The sequence below is a fragment of the Trichoplusia ni genome, chromosome 10 (assembly GCF_003590095.1).
Source record: "Trichoplusia ni isolate ovarian cell line Hi5 chromosome 10, tn1, whole genome shotgun sequence".
NCBI classification, from domain to species: domain Eukaryota; kingdom Metazoa; phylum Arthropoda; class Insecta; order Lepidoptera; family Noctuidae; genus Trichoplusia; species Trichoplusia ni.
Window position 1 is genome coordinate 2,167,910 of NC_039487.1, and position 22,547 is coordinate 2,190,456.

General features: G+C 37.3%; 2 protein-coding genes across 2 annotated transcripts; one reads left to right on the plus strand and one right to left on the minus strand.

The window, feature by feature from the left end:
• The first annotated feature begins 5,796 nt into the window (after nucleotides 1-5,796).
• On the plus strand, nucleotides 5,797-10,696 carry LOC113497964 (palmitoleoyl-protein carboxylesterase NOTUM). Its single transcript, XM_026877813.1, has 3 exons — nucleotides 5,797-6,527; nucleotides 8,980-9,083; nucleotides 9,397-10,696. The coding sequence occupies exons 1-3, from the start codon at nucleotides 6,471-6,473 to the stop codon at nucleotides 10,535-10,537; spliced, it is 1,302 nt and encodes a 433-aa protein (XP_026733614.1). The 5' UTR covers nucleotides 5,797-6,470; the 3' UTR covers nucleotides 10,538-10,696.
• Nucleotides 10,697-10,743: 47 nt separating this feature from the next.
• On the minus strand, nucleotides 10,744-21,576 carry LOC113497963. The gene is made up of 7 exons (XM_026877812.1): nucleotides 21,468-21,576; nucleotides 17,394-17,545; nucleotides 14,858-15,105; nucleotides 14,532-14,744; nucleotides 13,246-13,333; nucleotides 12,783-13,017; nucleotides 10,744-11,410 (listed from the first exon to the last, which is right to left on the minus strand). The coding sequence occupies exons 1-7, from the start codon at nucleotides 21,529-21,531 to the stop codon at nucleotides 11,067-11,069; spliced, it is 1,344 nt and encodes a 447-aa protein (XP_026733613.1). The 5' UTR covers nucleotides 21,532-21,576; the 3' UTR covers nucleotides 10,744-11,066.
• Nucleotides 21,577-22,547: the final 971 nt, after the last annotated feature.

Consider the following 22,547-nt stretch of genomic DNA (forward strand, 5'->3'; position numbering starts at 1 on the left):
TAGTTGAGCTCCACGGGCTAGTTCGATACGGTTACCCAAGATTTTCAACAATAAAGGCTTTAATACGAACTGCGGTTAAGAATTAATTAAGTGATTTCGAAGAAACTAAAAGTTCAAGTGTAGTTATCAACGTAAAAATATGAAACTAGTAGCAATTTTATACATGCCAATCTTCCAGTAGTCACACATTTTTAATTTTACGTCTCACGCAGTTCCATTAATGCGTCATCGTTTGAACACTTGGCCTTCGTCATTTAAATCTGTAAATGTGTCATTCAAAATTAAAATCAAATTAATTAAAATGTCACACAACAAAGGGCCGGCATAACGTGACGGGCGGAGGTGGAAACGCGGCTCCGAATGAAACATCTCGGCGGACGGCGGCGGCGCCTTTCATGTTCCTCCCCTCGCTTTGATCGCGCCGCGCCGACAATCCGCTCGACTACTTATCGGTTCAGATTTATTGTGATTCGGAGGCTGTGGGCCGCGGGGAGTCGCGCGCTTGCTACTGCTCTACTCGCCCATTCGTACCTCGGTTACAAATACAATGCTTATTCATGTGGGCAATCGTAAACAGGAGACTAGCTATTGTTTATAATCAACGTAAACTACCGCATACAATTACTGCTGATGTTGACAATTACTGTTATCATTTCCGTTAGGATATGATAATATCCTCTCTATCCCATACAAAGGTTTTATTAGCACATTGAATGGGCCCTTTGAATCGGGATATTGTCCTTTGTGAAAAAATCGCATTCTATTCTCTCTATTCAATTCATAGTTTTTAGAATATCGGGCGGTTTTATCTTCATTTGTACCCCCGCTGTTAGAGATATATTTTTATTTGTACCAGGTACCTATTGATTAGAATTTTGTGTTCCTATGTCTACGTATAGACCAAGGTCTACAGAAACTTATACTAGAACGTATTGATTTCATTATCAATAAGCGCGGTTTCTAATCAGTACTAACATACGTCTGCAATGATAATTATAATTTATTATTTAATCAATTTATATTTTCTATTAGGTTAGGTTAGGTCAGTATAGTTTATTGGTACTTTATTTACTTTCCATAGGTAATGTTATCTAAAGGTATGAGGTCTAATAAAGTATGGTATTGGATTGGACATCAACGTACCTACCTATTTAATTCGTGCATCTTACAGGCCCATTTCTAAAAGCCTTCTAATAATTAAGTAAAATAACTAGTAGGTAGTATCTAGTTAAATTTTGTCAAAGCCAGTGAACGAACTACTGCATACAAGAACAGACAAATAGTAAACCAACCTTCGTCAAAGTAAAGACTTTAATTCTAAATTGTAGCAATCATATTAAACTTTATAAATTAAGTTTAATTTTACGCTCACATTTGTGAGCAATATAACTGTCACGAATGTGATTTCTAAAGGCTATTCCCAAAGGCATAAAGTGAAATAAGTCCTTTGACCGTTGACGTTCACCCACGAAACAGCTCGGTAATTTATTTTGTGGTCACTGACAACGATTACCTCGACGGGCGGCAAGCCTTTTGCTATTTACTAAGTACCTACAGGTTTATTTTGACCCAGGGATCACGTAGAACGTTACGAGTTACTAATGAACGAATGGCCGATGCAATTCTGTTTAGATGTAGGTACTTACACTCGTATATATATTTTGTTCGAGCCCATGTAACATGATAGCAACAGGAACATAAAATGGCTAGGGTATGCCAGCCTTTTATTTTAGAATTTTTAATAGAAGTTATTTCCTGTAATTCATTTTATTGACGTGATGGGTATCATATAAGCTTGAGTTCAATTTAAGCTATTATTTTAAGTGTTCATGTGAAAAACCTGTTTTTTTATTGTCTGTTTCTTATATCTTAAGTTTTATCAAAAGTAGATACGTAATACTTAAAATATCGATATTTTTTAGAACTTTAATTGAAAGGCTGATTTTAGCTTATTAACAATGACAGCGACCAAAGTTATGCCCAGTTGTTAACTTCCAAGTTTACCCAAAACACAGCACTTTGTATATTTGTCTACTGTCAGTATAATATCTACTAAACTTAGTTATTTATAACTTGAATCGCAAACTTCTAAGAGTTTATATCTGAACATGAAACGAGCTAAATGTGACTGATGTTGTTGTATTATAAAATTAATGTGCCGCAATTTAACGCCGGCGAGAGCGCAACATTCCAAAACAGACTTGAAACGTGTTCGCGATAGGTAAACAACTAAAATACGCTAAATTATTAAGTAACTAACGGAATATAGAACAGAAATTCACGAAACTCTATGTTACAGTGAAGAAAGCATAAATTCTGTTACGAACACTGCGCTGGAAGAAATGGAACGCAGTGAACAATGATCCTGGAAAATATAACACGCAGATGGTTAGGAAGGTTTTCTTACACATGGACATACATTGCCAGATAATAATGATATTACAGCTTTTCTGTCGGATTGCTGATGGATTCTCACCAGCTTTCTAAATCACTATAAGCTGTACTGCTGGGCCTACTTGCATATTTGTAATCTATAGTTCGGATTAAGAACTGGATAAAGGCTTACTCCAATAATCGTATGAAGTGGGTAATGTTTTCTAGTAATACCAGTCAAATGGCTGGTCGAGGTTAGTTTGCCAAACGGTGATCATGTAATTATCCGAACTCGGTGAAACCGGCAGCCAATCATGACCTAGCTTGGTATCAGGTTAAAAAGCAAAATAAACATAAACAAAATTTTTGGAAATTTAGACGCAATTTAATTGGATACAATTAAATTATTCATTCAAAAGAGACTTCAGAACTAGTTTATTTATCTGGTCATAAGGTTCCCATTCCACAGTTCCAGTTTCAATGTTATTCTTTGTAGATTCTAGTTCGGGGGGGAAGTAAAAGCACTGTCTGCGGGTAGTTATCCGGAATACAAAGTAGCTTGTGTCCTCTTAACAAAGTTTTATTGCCATCCGCTACCACGCTACGTCAAGATTGAGTAACAATGTACTGTGACTGGCTCAATATGAGCTTACCGCATTTTGGGATTGGTCTTTTGTCTTACTAAACTTCGTAGTAACTGGAATATGTGTAAGTAGGAAAATATGATACAGGGCAAGGCAGGTTTTGTAAAATTATCCGGTTTGCATGTAGTATTGCAAACCGGAATCGTTTCGAGCGTTTCTTCTTTGAATGAACAGGTAAAGATCAGATTATTGGTGGCTTATATCCTTTTTATTTACATTTTGTGAGTATTATAGCCAGTTAGGCTGATAAATATAAAAGTATCGAAAATTGAAGGAACAATTGTGGTTAAAACAAAAAAAAAATACTCACATTATTTTGCTCCAAAAAGTTGTGGATTTTTTGCTTGGCTCTAAAATGTTGACGACGGCTTTGATGAATTTCGATATTTTCAAACGCAATAGAAAGTTCTTCATTATGGTGTAAGATAAAGACTATTATGTTGGATATACCATTATGTACCTACCTTACTTCATCGTTATCCAGTGATATTGAGTGTACAAATACTTATATCGAATACTAACGAAATAGAATAGAGCAGCGCTCGGCGAAAAACCGTCATTATCGTGAATTGCTTACTAATGAACGTTGTTTCTTAACAAAATGGATTCAACTTGTAGGTTCGAGAGCAAACAATGATTTCTTTTATTTATTCGTATTATATTATACAACGATAATAGTAGTGCCCTCCTTACTAAGTGTTCTTAAGTGTTCTGACATTGTTAGTATTTGCATTTTCCTTTAGTAAGACAAAAGAGCGTTCCTTCCAAGCTAGCTTTATCTGAGAATGACTTTAACAAAATCAGAGGTTGGATCTATTTGTGAAATGTTTTCATTTTCGTTGAACCAGCAATTTCAACATGTGCCTTTGAGCTTGATATGTGTAGATCTAATGAAGGTTTTACTAAATGTTTGAGGCGTCTGCGGCCTTTAATGCGAATTATAGCTCAACAAAAATAAGTAACGTTATTTAATCGGGTCTTAATTAAGAAAAGTCATTTCACAACTGCACTGAGTGCTTTGATGGATGCCTGCTCTAATGATTTATTCAGCACACTTCTCCATTGCTATGTCGACGTGAAATCGACTTTTAATTAAAAACATTCCCATAAGTACTCGATGCGGAATATTTTACTTCTCTGATAGTGTATAAAGCAATAACAGTTCCCACAAACAGTATTATATTACTTGGAAGTATAAAAATATCCTTCACTGCCTATAATGATTTAATAATAAGCAATATAACGAAGCATGGACGAAAAAAATATTATGTTCATTGTTATGGAAAATGGGCTGTATAATGGTCTTTTATATTAAAAGCTCTTTTAAAAGAGGCCGTCCACTAAGTCTTTAATGGGATTGAATAATAAGCTATAAGATTTCGAATGGTCTAACTAAATGGTTTATTCTTTCCGCCCTGTTTGTGAGCGGTAGTCGCGAGTAATTCTAAGATGTCTGATTTACTGTGCGGGATAGCTAGATTGTTGTATTGGGAGTCGATAAAATAAGCTTAAATGGGTTCGGCTCGTATATCAGAGGAGTCGGCATCATAAAGGTGGGTACCAACTGTCAAATGGCTCATTGTGGCGGCTTGGCTTTATGATGGCATTTTTACAGGCAGGTACACGCTTTGAACGTCTGCCATGCCGACCGCCAATTATATTCTACTTAACTCGGTGTCCACGTCCAGTTTTATACACTCCGGACAATTTGCTTTCAAACAACACCTGCGGACCATACACAAGTCAAATCATACGATAAAATCTTTATTGACTTCGAAACTCGGTTCGTTTACGTAAAAAGAAATTATTTTACGACTCCTTGTTCAAGTCTGATCGTAAAAATATAGAGTGATTCTAAATCATTGTCACTCTACTGAAACTCCTTAAACTTTATTGAGCATAAGTTAGCTACAAAATAGCCGTCAGTCACGTAGTAACTTAAATGTTCAATTAACAAAGGTGTAGAGGGCATTATGTAGGTAAGTGCCTTCGAACTTAGCGTGGAAACATTTCCTACTTTATTTACTACGCCTTTGAATAAACTTTAGGAATATGAGTATCATGTGTTTTATACATCGTTAAGTTAGATCTATAGGAACGAGTATATTGCGTCTTGAGATATTGAGAGCATGAAAAAAAGAAGAGTTCTACATTTCTTCCTATTTTTTAATATAAAACTCGACTCTACTTTTTCCACTTTCTTCTTATTTCGATTTTTTGAAATAAGCTTCATCTTGATTACTTTGTTATGGTAGGTAATCTATGCCTTAAAATGGTAAGGTTTAAAATTTTGTAAAGAAAACTATTTTGATATCGATATTCTTTCACTTATATCTTGGTATATTTATTTAGCTTAGTAATTTCAAAATGTATATTGGGTAGTTTATAAAAATCATTGTACATGGAGTTTTTCGGTAAGTTTTACTTTAACTTATGTACATGTATCAAAAATAGATTCTAATGATTTTGGGGTCACAAATGTTTCCTTATTCATTTTGAGACAATTATGTATGGTTAATTAGTCTCTAAACAGACAAAATTCATATTTTGTATAATTAGATATACGTTTACATACTTACTTATGTCAAAACACAACAAATTTATGAAAAACAAGAGACACACACAGCTGTTGTTTTGCATTGAATTTAATAAATTAATGAATGTCATTGTGTTATTTAAAAATAATATGGATAGTGCTTGGTGTTTATAACAGGTATAGTACCTTATAGGGTATCAGATCGGTCATGGGCTCCACATAAAAAGAGAGTCTATAACCCAGTAAGTTAAAGTATTGACTATGGCTAGATAAGTGATTTTTTACTTTCTTTACATGGTTAGGTATTGTTAATTGGCTTGAATTTTATGATCGTACATTATTTACATAAATATTGTTCAAGTTCCGTACGACCCGCCATAAAGATGTTCGCAAAGCTTAAAGGTAATAAGGTGTAAAATAATTCCCAAAAAGCCCATAATACGGCTGGCTAATCTGAGAAGCAGCCGGCGGGAGGGCTCGGGCGGTCGTTTTGTTCGGTGTCGATGCCGTTGACAGGTGGAGGGTGCGCAGGGCCGGGGGGCGGCGCCCGCGCAGCTCGCGTGGCCCTCTCGCCTGAGTCACGCGCGCCTCGTAATGCTTGCATAATAATAATGACGGATGCCGATCGCGCGGCGGCTCCTTTGATCTGCGGCGCGTTTGATGTAGCCGCCGGAGCCGGTCCCGCCGCCCCTGCCGCACAAACGAGCCGCCCGCTCGCCTACTCGGTCGGGCGGCGCGGCGTGAGCGCTCGGCCCTTCGCCCTCGCTCTAAATAGAGGCTTTATTTTGTAAACAGCGGGAACGCTACCGTGCGGCTCGGGCAGTGCGCGGCGGCAGTGGTGCCCCTGCGCCCGCCAGTATGGGGTGTGCTGCGGCCCGCTGTCTGCGCGCGCGCGACCTAGCCCACGCCCGGGAGCGATGACGCGCCACCGCGGACTGCTCCGCACCCAACACTGGATTGTTTGGACACTCTGTGTACGCATTGCTTCATTATTTTGTGACGTGTGTTTTTACGCTACGGCTTCAGGTTACAGTGATTGTCAATAGTGGGGTATAACCGGAACCTTAGATCCGTTTATGACTGCATGTCAACAGCGGAATAAATGTTGAAAGTTATCACTGACGTTGAAACGGACGGTTGTTTTTATTTCAATATTAGGTTTTGTGAAATTTAGTTAATAACCAAAACTTTTACATAATATTCGATTGAGATTTTAACTTCATGAATTTTATACATACGGCGTTTTTTCATAAAATAAGTAGTAAATTAACAAATTTATTTTTACCGGTTTGTTTTTAGTTTTGTGAGTGAATCGCTTTAATTATTTCAAATTAATATACTACTTAAAAAGGTTTGCGGAATTATTTCTTCTAGTTCAAATAATATTTTTAGTAATTTCTTTTAACGATATTCATGTCTGTTAAAGTGCACGGGATTAATAAAAACTTTAGAATATATTTAAGAAACAAAATATATATAAATTAAACATAGTTTTGCAACATTACCAAGCAGACGAAAAAAACGAAAAATAACGTTATTGTAATTTAAAGTAACCAAGTTATTGTAGACGGGAGATAATTCATGCATTATGCTTGGCTTTTACCGATCCAATCAACTGCTTTATTGAGCCTTTCGACTTCGTGAAAAATATCGAATCTACCGGTTTTTGCGGGCTGTTTCGTAGTTTATTTATTTTAATAACGATAAATTACTATTATATGAGTACTTTCAATTTAACAGTATCTCTCCTTCCTGCCCTGCTCCCAATTATTTGCGATTGGCGTAAGATATTCTTTTTTTCTTATATCTTATTCCGTCCGTGTTTTTGACGAACTGACGTCAGTTTAAATTCTCTAAAACAATTCTTCTACAACTCTACATTTACCGTCCAACTTAATTTATTGTAACTTATAAATCAAATATTACAGAAAAGCCGATGTTCCTAATTACTTAATTCCAAGAGTTCGCTAAAGGCTTTGTTTTTCATGACCCGCAGATACAAGAAAGCCTCGTTTTAACCGTTCGTTTCTGAGAAGTTCATAATGTAACTTGCGTTTCTTAATTGTTATTCGTAAACACTTAAACAGTATTGGCTATTAGTTCAGGTGCGTTTACATACGTACTTGAAAGTGTAGACATATATAAATATGTACAAACACTCGTTGCTTGGGTGCTACTTACCTACTTAGATGTAGACTCTACATCTTTTTAGTTTATTTTGACAAATACAGACATTTTGAATATTACATCGTAAACAATTCGACATAGTTGCTTTTCTTAACATCTCGTAATTACTGTAAGTAGCCAAGTACATCGACGGATAATTGTTCAAAGCGGTCCATAGTGACGCCTTAGTTTGGATGAGATAACTTTTTTAAATATGTTGTTTTTAATTCCATAACAGTTTTTATTTAATTTCAAAACATAATTTAAGTATTTTGACATCTGTACTAATTAATAAATCACATCGTCAAGTAATTTTAATTGGAAAACAAACTTCTTAGTATCTCTCGAATACCTAGAAGTATGTTTCCCATTTTATGACGCGAAATCAAAGGAATATTTCAATAAACATGATTATGGAAACAACAGGAATTCAATAAAGATAATGGTTTATTATCAAGAAATATGCAAACTGCATTCTTGTAGACATGCAAGGCTATCGAGTTATAAAGTACCTAATTATTGTTTTAAATTGACATGAATGATAATGTAGTTTGAATAGAGAGAATATGAAGTAATACCTAAAGTCGAGATTTTGCTTAGGATAGTGAGAACGGGAATAATCATAGTGCCGTTTTTGCCGATGAATGGAAGAAAATCTTGTCTGTGTGTCTGAAGTGCTGTGAGAAGCCAGTGTGATAGTCGTATCCTTAATAAGTGTAAATTGCCTGCGGCCGTTCTATATAAGTAAATCAAATAAATAAATAAATAGTTTATGTTCTTAAAATGTATCGATTTCATTTTTAACTTTTTTCCATCAGAGTTCATACTTTAATTTGGTTACATTCTAAACAAAATAGTTTGTTAACTGGCTAAAATAAGCTACGTAACTAAGTTGTATTTTAGGAGTATAATTTAATTACGCGCGCCTTTAAAATCACTTTCGACCCATCGAAGTATTTCAGAAATAAGATTATTACTTTACAACCATTAAATTTTAATTAGATACGTATTTTAACTTTAAGACGTTTTCCGTTAATAATCCTGAATTTTTGATTATTATGGGTTTAAAAAGTATGATCATTAGAGTATTGTCGCCCTTATCTCGAAATCAAATTAACGTCAACTTCAAAGGGTAAAGTTTTTTTTTCACTCTTGGTTTGTTTACATAGATATTGAGACGAAGACGTTATTGAGTTCTCACCTTTGCTTCTATCAAGTATTTGTCATTATTATTAGTAATTATTGTGTTTTGTCCTGCAGGTAATATTATGTCAGGTTTGTGAAGGCACGTCTCCACCTGACAGTTTGCGTCTCGTCTGGCTTTCGAACACCTCTCTAACGTGCAACGATGGCTCTCCAGCCGGGTATGTAAACATTTTTCATCTTCATTTTCTTTCTTTGCTCATGTTTTGTGTCCTTTAAGAAATGTAGAGTCATTGTATTTAAAAGAGGAAACAGTTATTCGACCACATGAGTAACTATTCCGTCTTTTAAATACGGATAGTTCGTTAAAGTATGTTCATTAATACTTTATGGATTATGGAAATGTTTTTCAATTGCATAGAAACGGCAACAAATAGGCTTTGACTTTTGTGTAACTACTAAAAACCATTTAAATCGTACACTGATACCGAGACGGCCATACTTAACATTTTCCTTTTTAATGTGTCATTTCAGTTACTATTTCCGGCGGGGGACTAACAATGACCATTGGGTGGTATACCTGGAAGGTGGCGGGTACTGCTGGGACGCGGCGTCTTGCAACGCGCGCTGGCGGCGCCGGCCCGCACTCATGTCCTCCTCGCGCTGGCCGCGCACCCGCCGCGCGCCCGCGCTGCTCTCCACCGACCCCGCCGCCAACCCGCTGTGGCACGCCTCCAACCACGTCCTCCTCCCCTACTGCTCCAGCGACATGTGGGCTGGCACCAGAAACACGAAGCAGTCCAACACGAGGTTCGTGTTTTCCGGTCGACTCATCGTACGGAGTGTATTGTCGGAATTACTTCACCACGGACTCACAGGGCGAATGTTACTTGTGGGATCAAGTGCTGGCGGAGCCGGTGTCATGTTACATGCGGATGCCGCTCGGCGTGCTCTCCGGTCAAAAGGCGTCCGAGTCGCAGCCATTGCCGACTCCGGCTGGTTCCTCGATCGTCCAGCTAAATCACGGCGAGCCCCGGCTGCCACCGTGGCTAAACTCGGTCATACTCTGTGGCGCGGCAAGCCTCCAACCTCTTGTGTGCGAGAACACGCTGCGGAGCCTTGGCTTTGCTATTTTGGGTATCGATTGTACGCCCACATTCGTACGCCACTATTCGTGTTTCAATATTTATTTGATTCGGCACAGCTAGCTGCCGAAGGAGTGCGCGCTCCTCGCACCAGGTCCCAGTGGGACGCAGTGCATCAGACAGGAGCGGCGTTACGTTCCAGTCTCAATTCTGTGCGAGCGGCGTTTGCTCCTGCTTGTTTGGCACACGGAGCGCTCGCACGTCCCGAATGGCAGGCAATTAACGTTTCGGGTATAACCTTACCACGGGCTTTAGCCTGTTGGGAGCAGAGGCTTGATGGCGGCAAGCGAAGAGCGCGCGGAGGCTGCGCACCTCGGCGGCTGGTGGAGCGCTGCACGTGGCCGCAGTGTAACGGGTCCTGTCCGCGCCTGCGGGACCCGCGCACCGGCGAGGAGGTGGCGCTGGCCGCGCTGCTGCAGAGCTTTGGGCTGGACGTGCGCGGCGCCGCTGCGGCGATGGGTTTGGATGCGCGAGCTCTGTCGCGCATGAGCCGGGCCGAGTTGCTGCCGCTATTGGCGCCCCATATGTGACTCTACATTTTATAATATGGACTTTTTGTGCTTCCAGGCACGCTTAATCTACCTCGTTTTTTGTTGCACAAGTACAAGTAATATTACGTATAGTTGTCTAGATATTATTTATTGTTCGTCGGACTCATTGTATTTATAAGTAAAGGGCTGGAACTCTTTTTTGTTTTGTTTTATTAATCTTACAACTTAAAAAATAAAAGAAAAAATCTTTGGCACACTTGTATTCTATGTACAAATTCAATTCGATCCTTTTAAAAGACCAATAGACTAGGTTCGTTTTATCTACAAATTAAATAACTAAAATTATCTCACTTCTGGTCCGCTGGGCGCTCTCTGTATGGCAGTGATGAGGCGGATATGCGCGATCAGCAGGTAACTAGATAAATTGGTCGGGTAAGTATAGTCGGCGCGGCGGTTCGGAGCGGTTCCTGGCGCGCGGAAGCCACGGCGAGCGGCGGCCCGCGGCGGCGGCGCGGCGCCGGGACACCTTCACGTGGAGACCGCCGCTGCGGAAGCGTCGGCGGTGACGTCATAAGCGGGAGGCGCGCTCATTGCTGATCATTATAGATAAATCGACTACATCGTTGCCCAGGAAGAAGTCAGTCGATATGATGTTGGCTTGGGTTCGCCAGCGCGAGGCGAATCTGGCAGTAACGTTGCGGTTGACGGCATCGGCATTTTCTCGCAAGGAGCCCCGTAGGAATAGAATATCAAGAACGGTGGGTGTGGTTTGAGCCATTGCCGAAAACAAAGGCGACCTGGCCGTCGGCTGCGGGGACATGGAGATCGCCGCGTCTAAGTACTGGAACAGTTCTGTTGGATTGTTCGTGTTCGCCCATAAATGAGGTAGAATAGGCCACAACCAGGAGTTTTCTAAAAATACAAATAATATTTTGCTAATCTAACCATTGTTTACTATTCAACGTAAAATGACGTAAGAATCAAGTGATGTAATACATAGTTGAAAGAGAACTAAACTGCACAGCCAAATATTTACTTAAACTATAAGGTGTCATAATAATCTGAGTAAAGAGAGATTTCTTGAAGTCACGCTGGTTTACATAACATTAAGCTGTGGCTTGGCTGCGAAGTACAGTGACACAGTAGCTGCGCACTTTGAGCAAATTAGGTACATTATTTCACGTAAGACGTTGTTTTTTAGCCCGAAGCTATTGTTGTTATCTTGGTTCATAAAAGGATCTTATTTAAGACTCGAATTATTTTTCTTGAAAGTTCAGGAAGCTGAAATTTGGCTAATTAACCTTTTAAACGAATCTTTTTAGAATAATTTGTGAAACTCTGGGGTATAACATGTAAAAAATATAATAAAATCTTTTCTTTCTTTATCCAAATAATGAAATTGGATTTTTATTATTAGGGTTCTCAATTACAGTTCACGTAATTGAGGCCAATTACGTGAACTGTTCTTTGTCCGTATGTCAACAGACTGTATCGCATAAGCCGTGATAGTTAGACAGTTGAAATTTCATAGATGATGTCTTTCCTTTGCCGCAATAACAACATGAACTAAACAGAAAACATAAACTTGTTTTTCACCTACTTAACGGATTTGTTCTTTATTATATTTGCCTAGAACCCTCAGTTTCACGAATCCGACTCGCACTTGACCGGTTCTTTTGTAATGTCGATGGGCATTAATTGTTTAACGAGACGTCAATATTCTGTTGCTTAGAGCCCTTATCAGTTTCGTATCTTGATAGGCAAATTAGTAACTTGTAATAATATTATTCTACAGGATGTTGTTAATTACCTGATACCGTACAATATTGTTCGGAATCTGGTAACACTATTAACATAATGTTATTATATCCGTCGGTGCCGCATCGCATCCTTGTTATAGTCAAGTGGAATCAGATTGATGAGTTTGGTTTTATATTAGCTCTTTTGGTTTATATAATACCAGATCTTTAACAATACGTTGTACTCAAGAAGTGATTTTTTAATGAACGTATTTCTATTTTTTTATATTGCTGTTTAGTTCTAAAGTAAAATGTTTATTTTTCAACGCGTATAATTTCAGAAAGCGTTAAATTGTAAACCTTTAAAGGGGGAATTCTACTTCCTAGCATTCAAATTCTCTTTTTAACTTACGACTTAACAAGAGGCTGTTTGAGGATATTTTAAGCATGGATTATATATATGTAGATTATTACTAAAGTGAACAGTGTTATAACCTTTAAACAATATCAAATTAAGAAAAATAACAAGTTATTATAATACTCACGGCTAACTATAGCATTATCAACGTAACTAAACAACAATCGTTTGTTAGCGCTGATAAGTGATTGTAGAGTAGGTCCCTTGGACCCTATTCCAGTTCCAAATTCACCGGCGTGTGCTAAATGGGGACCTAGTTCCCTTTGGACAATTTCCAGTAATCCTGCATGCACGCTGCGGATTGGAGCGCCATCTGGCTGGTAAAAACCAACTGGGAAGTGGTGGGCGTCCAGAAACACTACCTGGAAATTGTAGGCAGAATAAAATTATCTTAAGGATGGAAGTTCCTTACACGTTGCAGTCGTCACGACTGGGAAACTGGGGATTTTTAATGGAGAACTGGTATTAGATAATTATAAAAAGGATTTTGAAGACTAAGTCTAAGCTGAGTTTTGATCGTAAATCAGAAATTCATCAAATCAAATTTGAGGTAAACAGGATGTTAAACCTAATTTATAAAGGAGGCTTACCTCTTTAGTCGCGTCAAGGAACGCTCTTATTTCTCGAAGCAATGGAACTAAAGGCCGGACTCTAATTAAGTTATGGTTCAGCCAATATCTGAAACATGCAAAAGTTATAAAGGTTAAAATTGGAAAGAAAAATGAATGTGGACTGCTTCAGGTAATAAGATCACAATATAAAAAGAGTCAGAAATGCCAGATGTTGATTAAAATACCATGTCCAAGTAAAAAAAATGCAACGGTTTTAAAAATGGTCATGCGAAATTTGACTGCCGTAATAGATGATTAGTCGACTCATAGAAAGTCATTCATTATGGGCAGAAGCAATATTTCGAATGGGACAACACATTTCCGTTTATTACATACATACATGCTTATATAGACAGACAACCTAGTCTGTGTGGTCATATATGGAGTACTACGTAACATGTGTTCTTAATTACACTCGCCAAAAAACAAATGAATAGGTTTTCTCTTTCGATAGAGGTTCAGATAATCCACATCAATATTGTAATTGTAATAGTTTTTCTGCTTGTCGGTATAATACGGTTTATCAGTTACAGCTGTTTGGCCGTATTTGGAATGAAGACACTTGAACACGAAGAAGATGAAAAAGCAGATGCTTATTTTTGCCACTGTAACACGCACTGGTGTAATCGGGAGTAAAAGCTAGTTTGATTGTAAAACATTTTTTTTGGTTAGGCCGGAGAATCCTCATGGACACCTACCTCTTCGGGGGAGGAAGCTAGTACTGATTATAAAACCTACTATCTACAGCTAAAATTATAATAAATCGCGCAGACTTCCTCATGACTTTATTACCAGTCATCTTGTATCTACCATAGGTTGTGGAACTGCTCAGTAATTGAAGCAGCCATGCGAGACTTGATCGCCTGACCGCTGGACGTTCCGTTGGTATTTAGAACAAAAGGTTTCCGGCCGTAATATCTGCATTAACTTGTTACATCACTTCCAAGAAACCACAAATTACGTGCTTTGTCAATCCAAAGCATAAACAGAGTCGATCTTGGTGTTTTATTCGTTATTATATGTAGTACAGTGTTCAAATATTGCTGATACGAAATTAATTAATATTCAATAATGTCTTTAGCGGTAGATTTACGTTAAACGAATTACTTATTTTCGTTAACAACTATGCTGTTTTTTAATCATCAACTTTTTAAATGAGGTTGCATATTCTCGCTCTCTCACCAATAATTTTATACATCTAACTGTTCGTATTATCATGCTAAACAAGTATTACCTTAGTTTCTAAGAGAATACAATATGCGTACCTGTCATCCTCATTCCCATAAAATTCGTAGTAAGCGATTCTGAAGTCGAAGTATCTGATGCCGTGGACGAGTTGAGCCCAGATGGACCTGTCCTGGCACAGGACGAAGCTGTCCCGGGAGACTTGGCTCAGTTCGGTGTCGAAGCGCCAAGCCCCTGCGTTGTGTGTCCCGGCAATCGCTAAATCGCCGATGCGTAGATTGTTGATTTTAGCCCTAAAAAATTATAAAAGGTTTCTGATTTTTATAAGTGAAATTATATATTTTTAGGAGGCACTTTAAAAAGAGTTTGAGCCTCTGAAACGGTGGCGTAACTAAAAGAAACTCACGCATTATCCTCCATCCAAGTGGGCTGGATTTTCAAGCAGTTAAAAGCTTGAATGTTCTGGCTATCTCCAGCCCCCACCCAAGGCCACAAACATTTAGGTCCTTTAGAACCAACACTGTTATCCCAGCCGCCGGGCAGCGTGCCGCGCCCCAAAGACATGTTGGTTATCACATAACCTTCCACCGAAGGCACAGCGAACACCGACAGAGCAGTCATCCATGACTGAGGCTTCTCATCGAACAACCCGATCTGCGGATTATGAAAACAGAGAAAGTAGTAAATAGTTACATTTCCGCGTTCACGACAACGGGTATTCACACTAATTATGCACAAGGAAACCTGTTGACGGATACTAAAAATTATACCCTGTACCCTGTTATATTGTACGGCAATATCTATGATTGTGGCAATACGTAAATACAGCTGACAGGAATTTATTAACGAGATATTTGTATCTGTCCATTGCTACGTAGCTAAAACGTGATACATGAGCGTTGATTTCCTGCGTTTACATTCACACGCAAGTGTATTTGATATGTTCGTTCATCGGCAGGCGACACCGGGCAAGCGAACACACTTCCACTATTATTATATTTCGTAATACGTAGTATTTGGACTGGCTGTGAATGGCGCTGAACAAAATTGATAGTCATTGGATGGGCTACAGTACCTGTCATGGACCGTTACGTAAATGATTTGTTATATCATAAGGAATACTGCTTTGTAATGTTTGGTAATGATTTATCAATTGTATGTATCAGTAATACAAAAAAAAAAACTATCCTATCATTGCCAAATGTTCTGAGTATTCTGCGAGTAAAAAGTATTGAGTTTTTTTGGACATCCACATGGCAGGTATCACTTTATAAAAATGAATTTAGATTAAGATTAAAATACCTCAAACAATTGTTTCATGAGAATTATTTACAAAACCTTTTATAAATGAGAAATTACGAAATAATTTCACATGACTAAATTATCATTTTCTATCAAAACACTGCTGGCTATTTGATATAGTCTAATTAGCTTAGTTCAGGATTTTTTAAGTGTATGTTTTCTAAAACAATTAAGGCTTCTAAAAATAATTGATCTGCAATTAAAGATTATTGCATGTATCAAAACTGGGCTAAATTCATAAAATTCTTGTTCAAAGTTGTTAGAAAATCTTTACATGTACCTATAATGCTGGGGCCTACTAAGATCTCTTTAAAATGCAACTGTTTGTGGGACCGAGACGACGCACTACTCAGCGCAGAAGCCATCACGTTTCAACGTTGCATTAGTCTTACCTTGTAAGAAGGTTGAGTTTCGCATTGTTTAAGTATCGGTCAAGTGTATGCTGCATGTTATGACTAACGCGGTTTGATTAGTATCAATTTACTGGGACAGATTTGTTATAATGTATTTCGTTCGTGATACAAAGGATGTTGATCAGTTCAGACTCGTTTAAGGTCTTTGAGGTGTCATTCATAATTTGGGAAGATTAAAAAATGACAATCATTTATCTTAGTTGCTCTTTCGTCAGAGAGTAATATCTGATATATGGTTCCATTCGTCACACTTTGTAATCATATAACTATTCCGAAATACGCTTTTCTCGTTAACTGAATGTGTTCCTGCAAAGATATTGGTAGACCTCGGACGTGTTTGGGCTAAATACTGAGCTCTAATACGATCCGCTGCGGTGTTGGTGACAATAAATCTAGAATTTATTGTGATCAAGTATAAAATTGACGATTGATGTTCACAACTATGTGCCTTATTCGATATACATAATTATTAAAGATATTTATACAGATACAAATTTCACCAATACAGTAATGAGTGGCTATTTTTAGACTTAATTGAAATAAAATCTATAATTAGATTCTGCAGCCGCTTTCATTATTTCATCTTCACCTTTTGCATTTCTTAGGTTAATCGATAAAATTTATATGATCCTGTATGTGGGCTAATTAGAAGCTAAAGAGCAGTCAATTAGTGTTTTGAAAGCACAGTAAAACGAAGACCAGTATTAAGATTTAATCACGATTACATAACTATTTGTAAAGCCTGGTCATTAAAGTAGTTTCCGTTGTTTACTGCCTACTTAGATAAAAAGTTCGTCTTGTTACGTATATGCAGTTCAACATTACTCCTGGTGGTGTCATCATGACTTCCATGCACGACGTTATGAAAGGTTTTACTCCTACGCAAGCAACTGTGAGCAATGTGTTAATTTTTCGAAAGGAAAGGAATATCAATCAGGGAACTCTGTTTATCGCTATAAGTGTCCAAGAAAATACCGCGCTTAAGACCTACATAATTATACATTTACTTTCACAATGTATCTAAGATACCATTGACTACAACTGAACGAAAATATCGTTACTCTTGATGTAACCTGGATGCTAAATAAAGGAATCTGGAATCGCCAACCCCCAAATAAGATAGCGCGGTGATTAATGCCTCTTCCCTCGGAAGAGGTCTATGCTCAGCAGTAGGACATCTAAGGTCTGGTACCTATTATACTATTATGAAAAATTGAAAACCCTCACCTGTGTCGGTATTGTAGAACATCCGTTGAAGTCCCAGTTTAGTTCTAACACATCTTGTAGGATAACAGTTGGTGTTATCCTGACGTCAGGAGAGCGGACAGTCAACCAAACTCGTCCACATAAAGAATTTTCTATTATCTCATTACTTGAAGCTGGAAATTGAAAATGGTGGATTTTTTATTTAAATAAAAAAGAAGAAAAACTGTCAGTTGGCAGAATTATTTACAAAGAGGATGCATGCTTTTTTGAATAACTGGTTGGGAGAGTTTTGAGTGTGATCTTGATTTAAATAATGATGGAATTAAAAAGAAAAAAAAACATTTCACTTCGAATTTAATTACAATACATAAAAGTTGTTAATTCTCGTGATTTAATCACAAAAATTAAGAGATTCCTATCTCCAGTTTCTAATTATTATACCTATGTACATAAAAATTTAATGACTTCAATTTACTGTGCAGGTTTACAGATTATTATTTACATTCTTACTCACATTTACGCTTAAAACGACGAAATTAACCACGTGTAAAAATATAAGAACTTATATTAAACCAAAAACCGATGTGTTAGTGCATATTTTATACAAGAGCGATATTCTTCATACAATATATTATGTAATATGTGCCACCATTCAACAAGAATCAAGAGTGAGTGCCCTGGTCCGTACACTTTACGTACATACACGTTTGAGAGTCCGTATTATGCGGTTCGGGTTTACGACCTTTTCAGGAACCAGAGACCCCTTGTGTTGTGTACGCGGTACTAGTGAAACTGAAAATGTTACATGATTCTAAATTGTTTGAAATAAAATTCCCCCATACGTGAGTGGCGTATGGATCAATGTTGATGGATGTCCTTTTGAGGTGTCACAGTTGGGTAAATAGGATAACACTTAAAAAAGTTTTGGTAGAAAATGGCAGGTGCAGATGATGGTAAAAAGTGTGATTCAAATAACAGACTTTTTAAAGTAATTGGAACTAAAACTTAAATAGGTAACGAGTTTCTTTGCTTAAATTTGTTACACAGAATTATTGTAACACTGGCATCGGCTTATTAACAACGAATGTTAACATGGCATGAATAGTGCATTCGCATCGTTCATTCCGAGTCCTTAATATTTTCCATACCTTCAGAAATCTATTCTAAACTCTCATAATTTTCTATACTGTTTCGTCTAAAAGGTAAGGTCCTACCACCACCTGAATAGCTGCAGCAGAGGGAATGAAATATCGAGAGACACATGAGAATCAACAAATGACCTAACACTCCTAGAGTGTTAGCCCTCTGACTCAACCCGCGGTAATCATTTTTTACAATACCGCTGTCAACATTCTTGCTTTAAGACTTGGTGATCGGCCACCATATATCCAACGTGAAAGCGAGATGGCGCAACACTATCTGTCTAGCGGCATCTCTCTCGCTCAACAGTAGCAGACATGCTGTCTCCTATCAATCAACATTCAAGCATCTAAGAAAAGAAGGTAGGCCACTAGTTCCTGCATTAAGTAACGCAATGCTAATTACATAATTGCTTGCCATGTGTAACGAGGCATATTTAATTATGTGTTTAGTAAATCGGACGCGTGGTCCTTTGCATACGGATGTCGTTGTGTAAGTTATTTCGCTGCTTCTGCCTTTGTGACTGGACAAAGAATTGTAGATAGTATGAACTAGTATATGTATCGGTAAAACTGGATGTAATCGGTTGTTTTGAATCCTTGACCTGATTCTTTGACATGGGTAATCTGTGAATAGTATTTAGATTTTTTTGGTTACAACTGACTTGTGTACTTACCTTATTTTAACCATCTTTAAATGTTGTATACAGATTTAAAGATATTTAAGCTACATATTTGTGTTAAAATTGATTGAATTTCTACTTTTCTTTTATATTTTTTTTAAGGTGTTCCACAGTTTAATAAAAAAAGTATAAGTTTGTATAAGTCGTATAGTTATAGAAACATATGTAAAAAGACTGCTTAATATATAATTATAATCAGTGTTTATTGCTAAATTAATCAATAAATCGTAATTACCTTAAATGATGCAAAGCCTCGTATGTGTGTGATAAACAAAGGGTTTTCAGATCAATTGTTATGATTAATATTAATAATCTGCATTCTTATCGTATCTTTACGTGATAATGTAATAAAACAATGCGATTTATTTACGTCATTTAGAATAATTCGATTTGATTTAATTATTTCTACAGTTCACAAAATCGTTTTGCTTTTTGTTACACATTATTCCTTCCCTATATTTCTTCATCTGAATTTATTTAAGTACATTGTAAACCGCAAAATCTTAACAACATTATTGAAGTATTATACCGTTTCATAGCAAAACACATTTGGTTTTAATCAACCTAATCTAAAAATGCTGTGCACAATACTTTCAGCTGTGTTGTAAGCCGAAAAGTCATTTGTTTTTATAACTGGCTGGCTTATAAGGACTATACATAGAGATGTACATTAAATTGGCTCCAATATTTTTTGTCGGGTCGTAAGATCACATATCTAGACGCGTGACTGCGTGTCAAGCCAAGTTCAAGTAAGTGAAGTAGCAGCACATTGTGTAACGTTGTACGAACTATTTGGTGCCACATCAGTCATCAGTATATAGGTACATTGATGGTCTTATCCTACTTATATTATAAACGTGAGTTTGCATGTACGGATGTTTGTTCCTCTTTCACATAAAAACCTCTGAACGGATTGAGACGAAACTTGATTCGAAAGTTTATAATCAGGATTAACACGGGATAGGTCTTATGCCAATTTTATCTTTTTCGATTTATAGCAGACATATAACTGAATATTAATTACTACATTCTCATTCGACAGACGTCAATCTCCAGCAATAAAAATAAAACAAAATGTGTTCAAAACTTTCAGTTGTATCGAACACCCAACCGTCATTTGTTTTTATAACTGGCTATTATACTAAGGATAGCTGCTGTATTTTTGTTGGTCGTAAGATGAAAGGCTTTGTTATAAAAGTGCTATTTTTCACACGCCTATTAACATCCGCTGAATAACGTTTGACATTTTGAAAGGATATTATATAACGATACGCGATCACATCATCATAATTGTGTACATAGAGAGTTCTGCAAACTTCAATAGTCAAATAAGAAACGAGTTCAGAGCGAGTCTGAATTGTGACTCTAAGGGTTCCGTACAGATAGGCTTAAGAAAAAAAAGTCGGTGGGCTGAAACATTTATGACATACATGATTTGTAAAAAATCCAATTGTTTATTTATTAGCTATCGAGATTTATTAGCATCAGACAGGTGACTGACGAATGGACGTACGGATGGTCAGACGAACGGACAACAGAGCCTCGGTAATAGGGTTTCGTTTTGACGATTCGGTTACGGAACTCTAAAAATGACAGGCTTAATAAAAGAAGTGTAACAGTTAGAACAAATTGTCTAGACTTCCGGATATAGAATGGAATATAATAATATGATGTTGCGTACACCTAATCTGTACTATTACGTAAATAAGACGGAAATAAATTATATCGCATATAACGATATGATAGAAATGTTTACAATTGGAAATAACCTTAGAATATTATTAATTTTACGCATTATATTTTTATGAATTTAATTCACACACGAAGATAATAAATTATTAGTAAAAAACTGATATGTTAAGCAATATTTCCTAGTTTTAATTATAAACAGTCTGATAACTGTGGCCCAAATACTCAATGTTATGGAGAAGAACCGGTAACTCATTAACCTAACCTAGGTAATGACTGTAAACAAGCAGTGAATAATATTTGAATATGAAAATAATAAGGTTAATTCAAAGCACTTAAATATTAGAAATTTAGGAAATTCACAATTTTAATAATTTCAAATATTTTATACTGTCATATTGTCTTTCCAAATTAAAAAAAATGTTATTGTTTTAAAAATGTTTTGTTGCGGTATAACCACACAAACTTTCAACAGTTTTATTAGCTTCTTTTAGGTTTCGATGTAGTTTTATGGTGAAAATTTATTACACTGAATTTCAAACATCACTGTGACGTAATAATGTTATTGAAAAACATAAACTCACGTGCAATAGTCGCCCCTAGCGCCGTGACGGCAAGCGTGAGGACGGCGTACAGCGACACGGCCATCTCTCTGCGTGGCTCTCGCGCCACTGAACACACAGATTTGGCGTTCTTTCGCTACAACTGATTGCTGCGCAGGAGACGACACGGCCACGACACGAGCCCATAGCGAAGCGTAACTTGACTCATTTCTGCGCACGCAAATCAGTTTAGCACGCACACACATGCCGATGTATTGCGCTCAATGAAAATTGTCGTGGGGTTCGAAATGTCATGACATACAGTCGGTAATGGTAGTGCGGGCTTCCGACAATTCCCTCATTTCCGATTGGGTGTCGCGTGCGTCGCGGCGGCAGGCTGCGTCCAGCACGTGCGTCGTGCCGCCCACCGGATGTCGCTGATCAACTCACAAAGCGGCTTAAACAGATATTTTGTTTTATTGATCGAATGCAATTCACTAGCCTTTAGATTCGTACGCTTTGAATTACTCTGTTGTGTTGTGATGGACCATACAATTTAAATGGACGTGACGCGCGTTACACTTTTGATGTACTTCAATTTCGTATCCTTCACGGATGTCTTGCAAGATGAATTTAGATATATTTGTAATATGTAAGCAGATTAATCGATTTTATGCTATTTGAAATGCAATGTAGTGCATAAGTAGGTAGGTGCTATTGTTTCTTTTTTAGATGTTACCTATAACTTTTAAAGGGAATCATGAACAATTAACATGCTACTTCAGTATGACATTATGAAATATTAACTCTTTAAATTGTTTCCTTTTAACTCCGTTTACATTTAAAATATTTAATTTAAAAATATTCAAAGTTAAATCACTTTGTCCAGAAGTCTTCAAAGCGGTGTCACCCGCATCATGATATTAGTGAATCTAAAGAAGGTCCAAACCTCCAAACAATTTCCTGTTCACACAAACTGATTAAATTACAAAATATTTGTCCTCCACTTTGGGAAATACAAAAGAACTTAACTTTGTTTAGAAAATCGGAAGTCATCTAACTTGGAGGAGAGAATTGAAACTCAATCTGAAGAGTTCCGAAGTGCTTAGACTCCTTGGACGG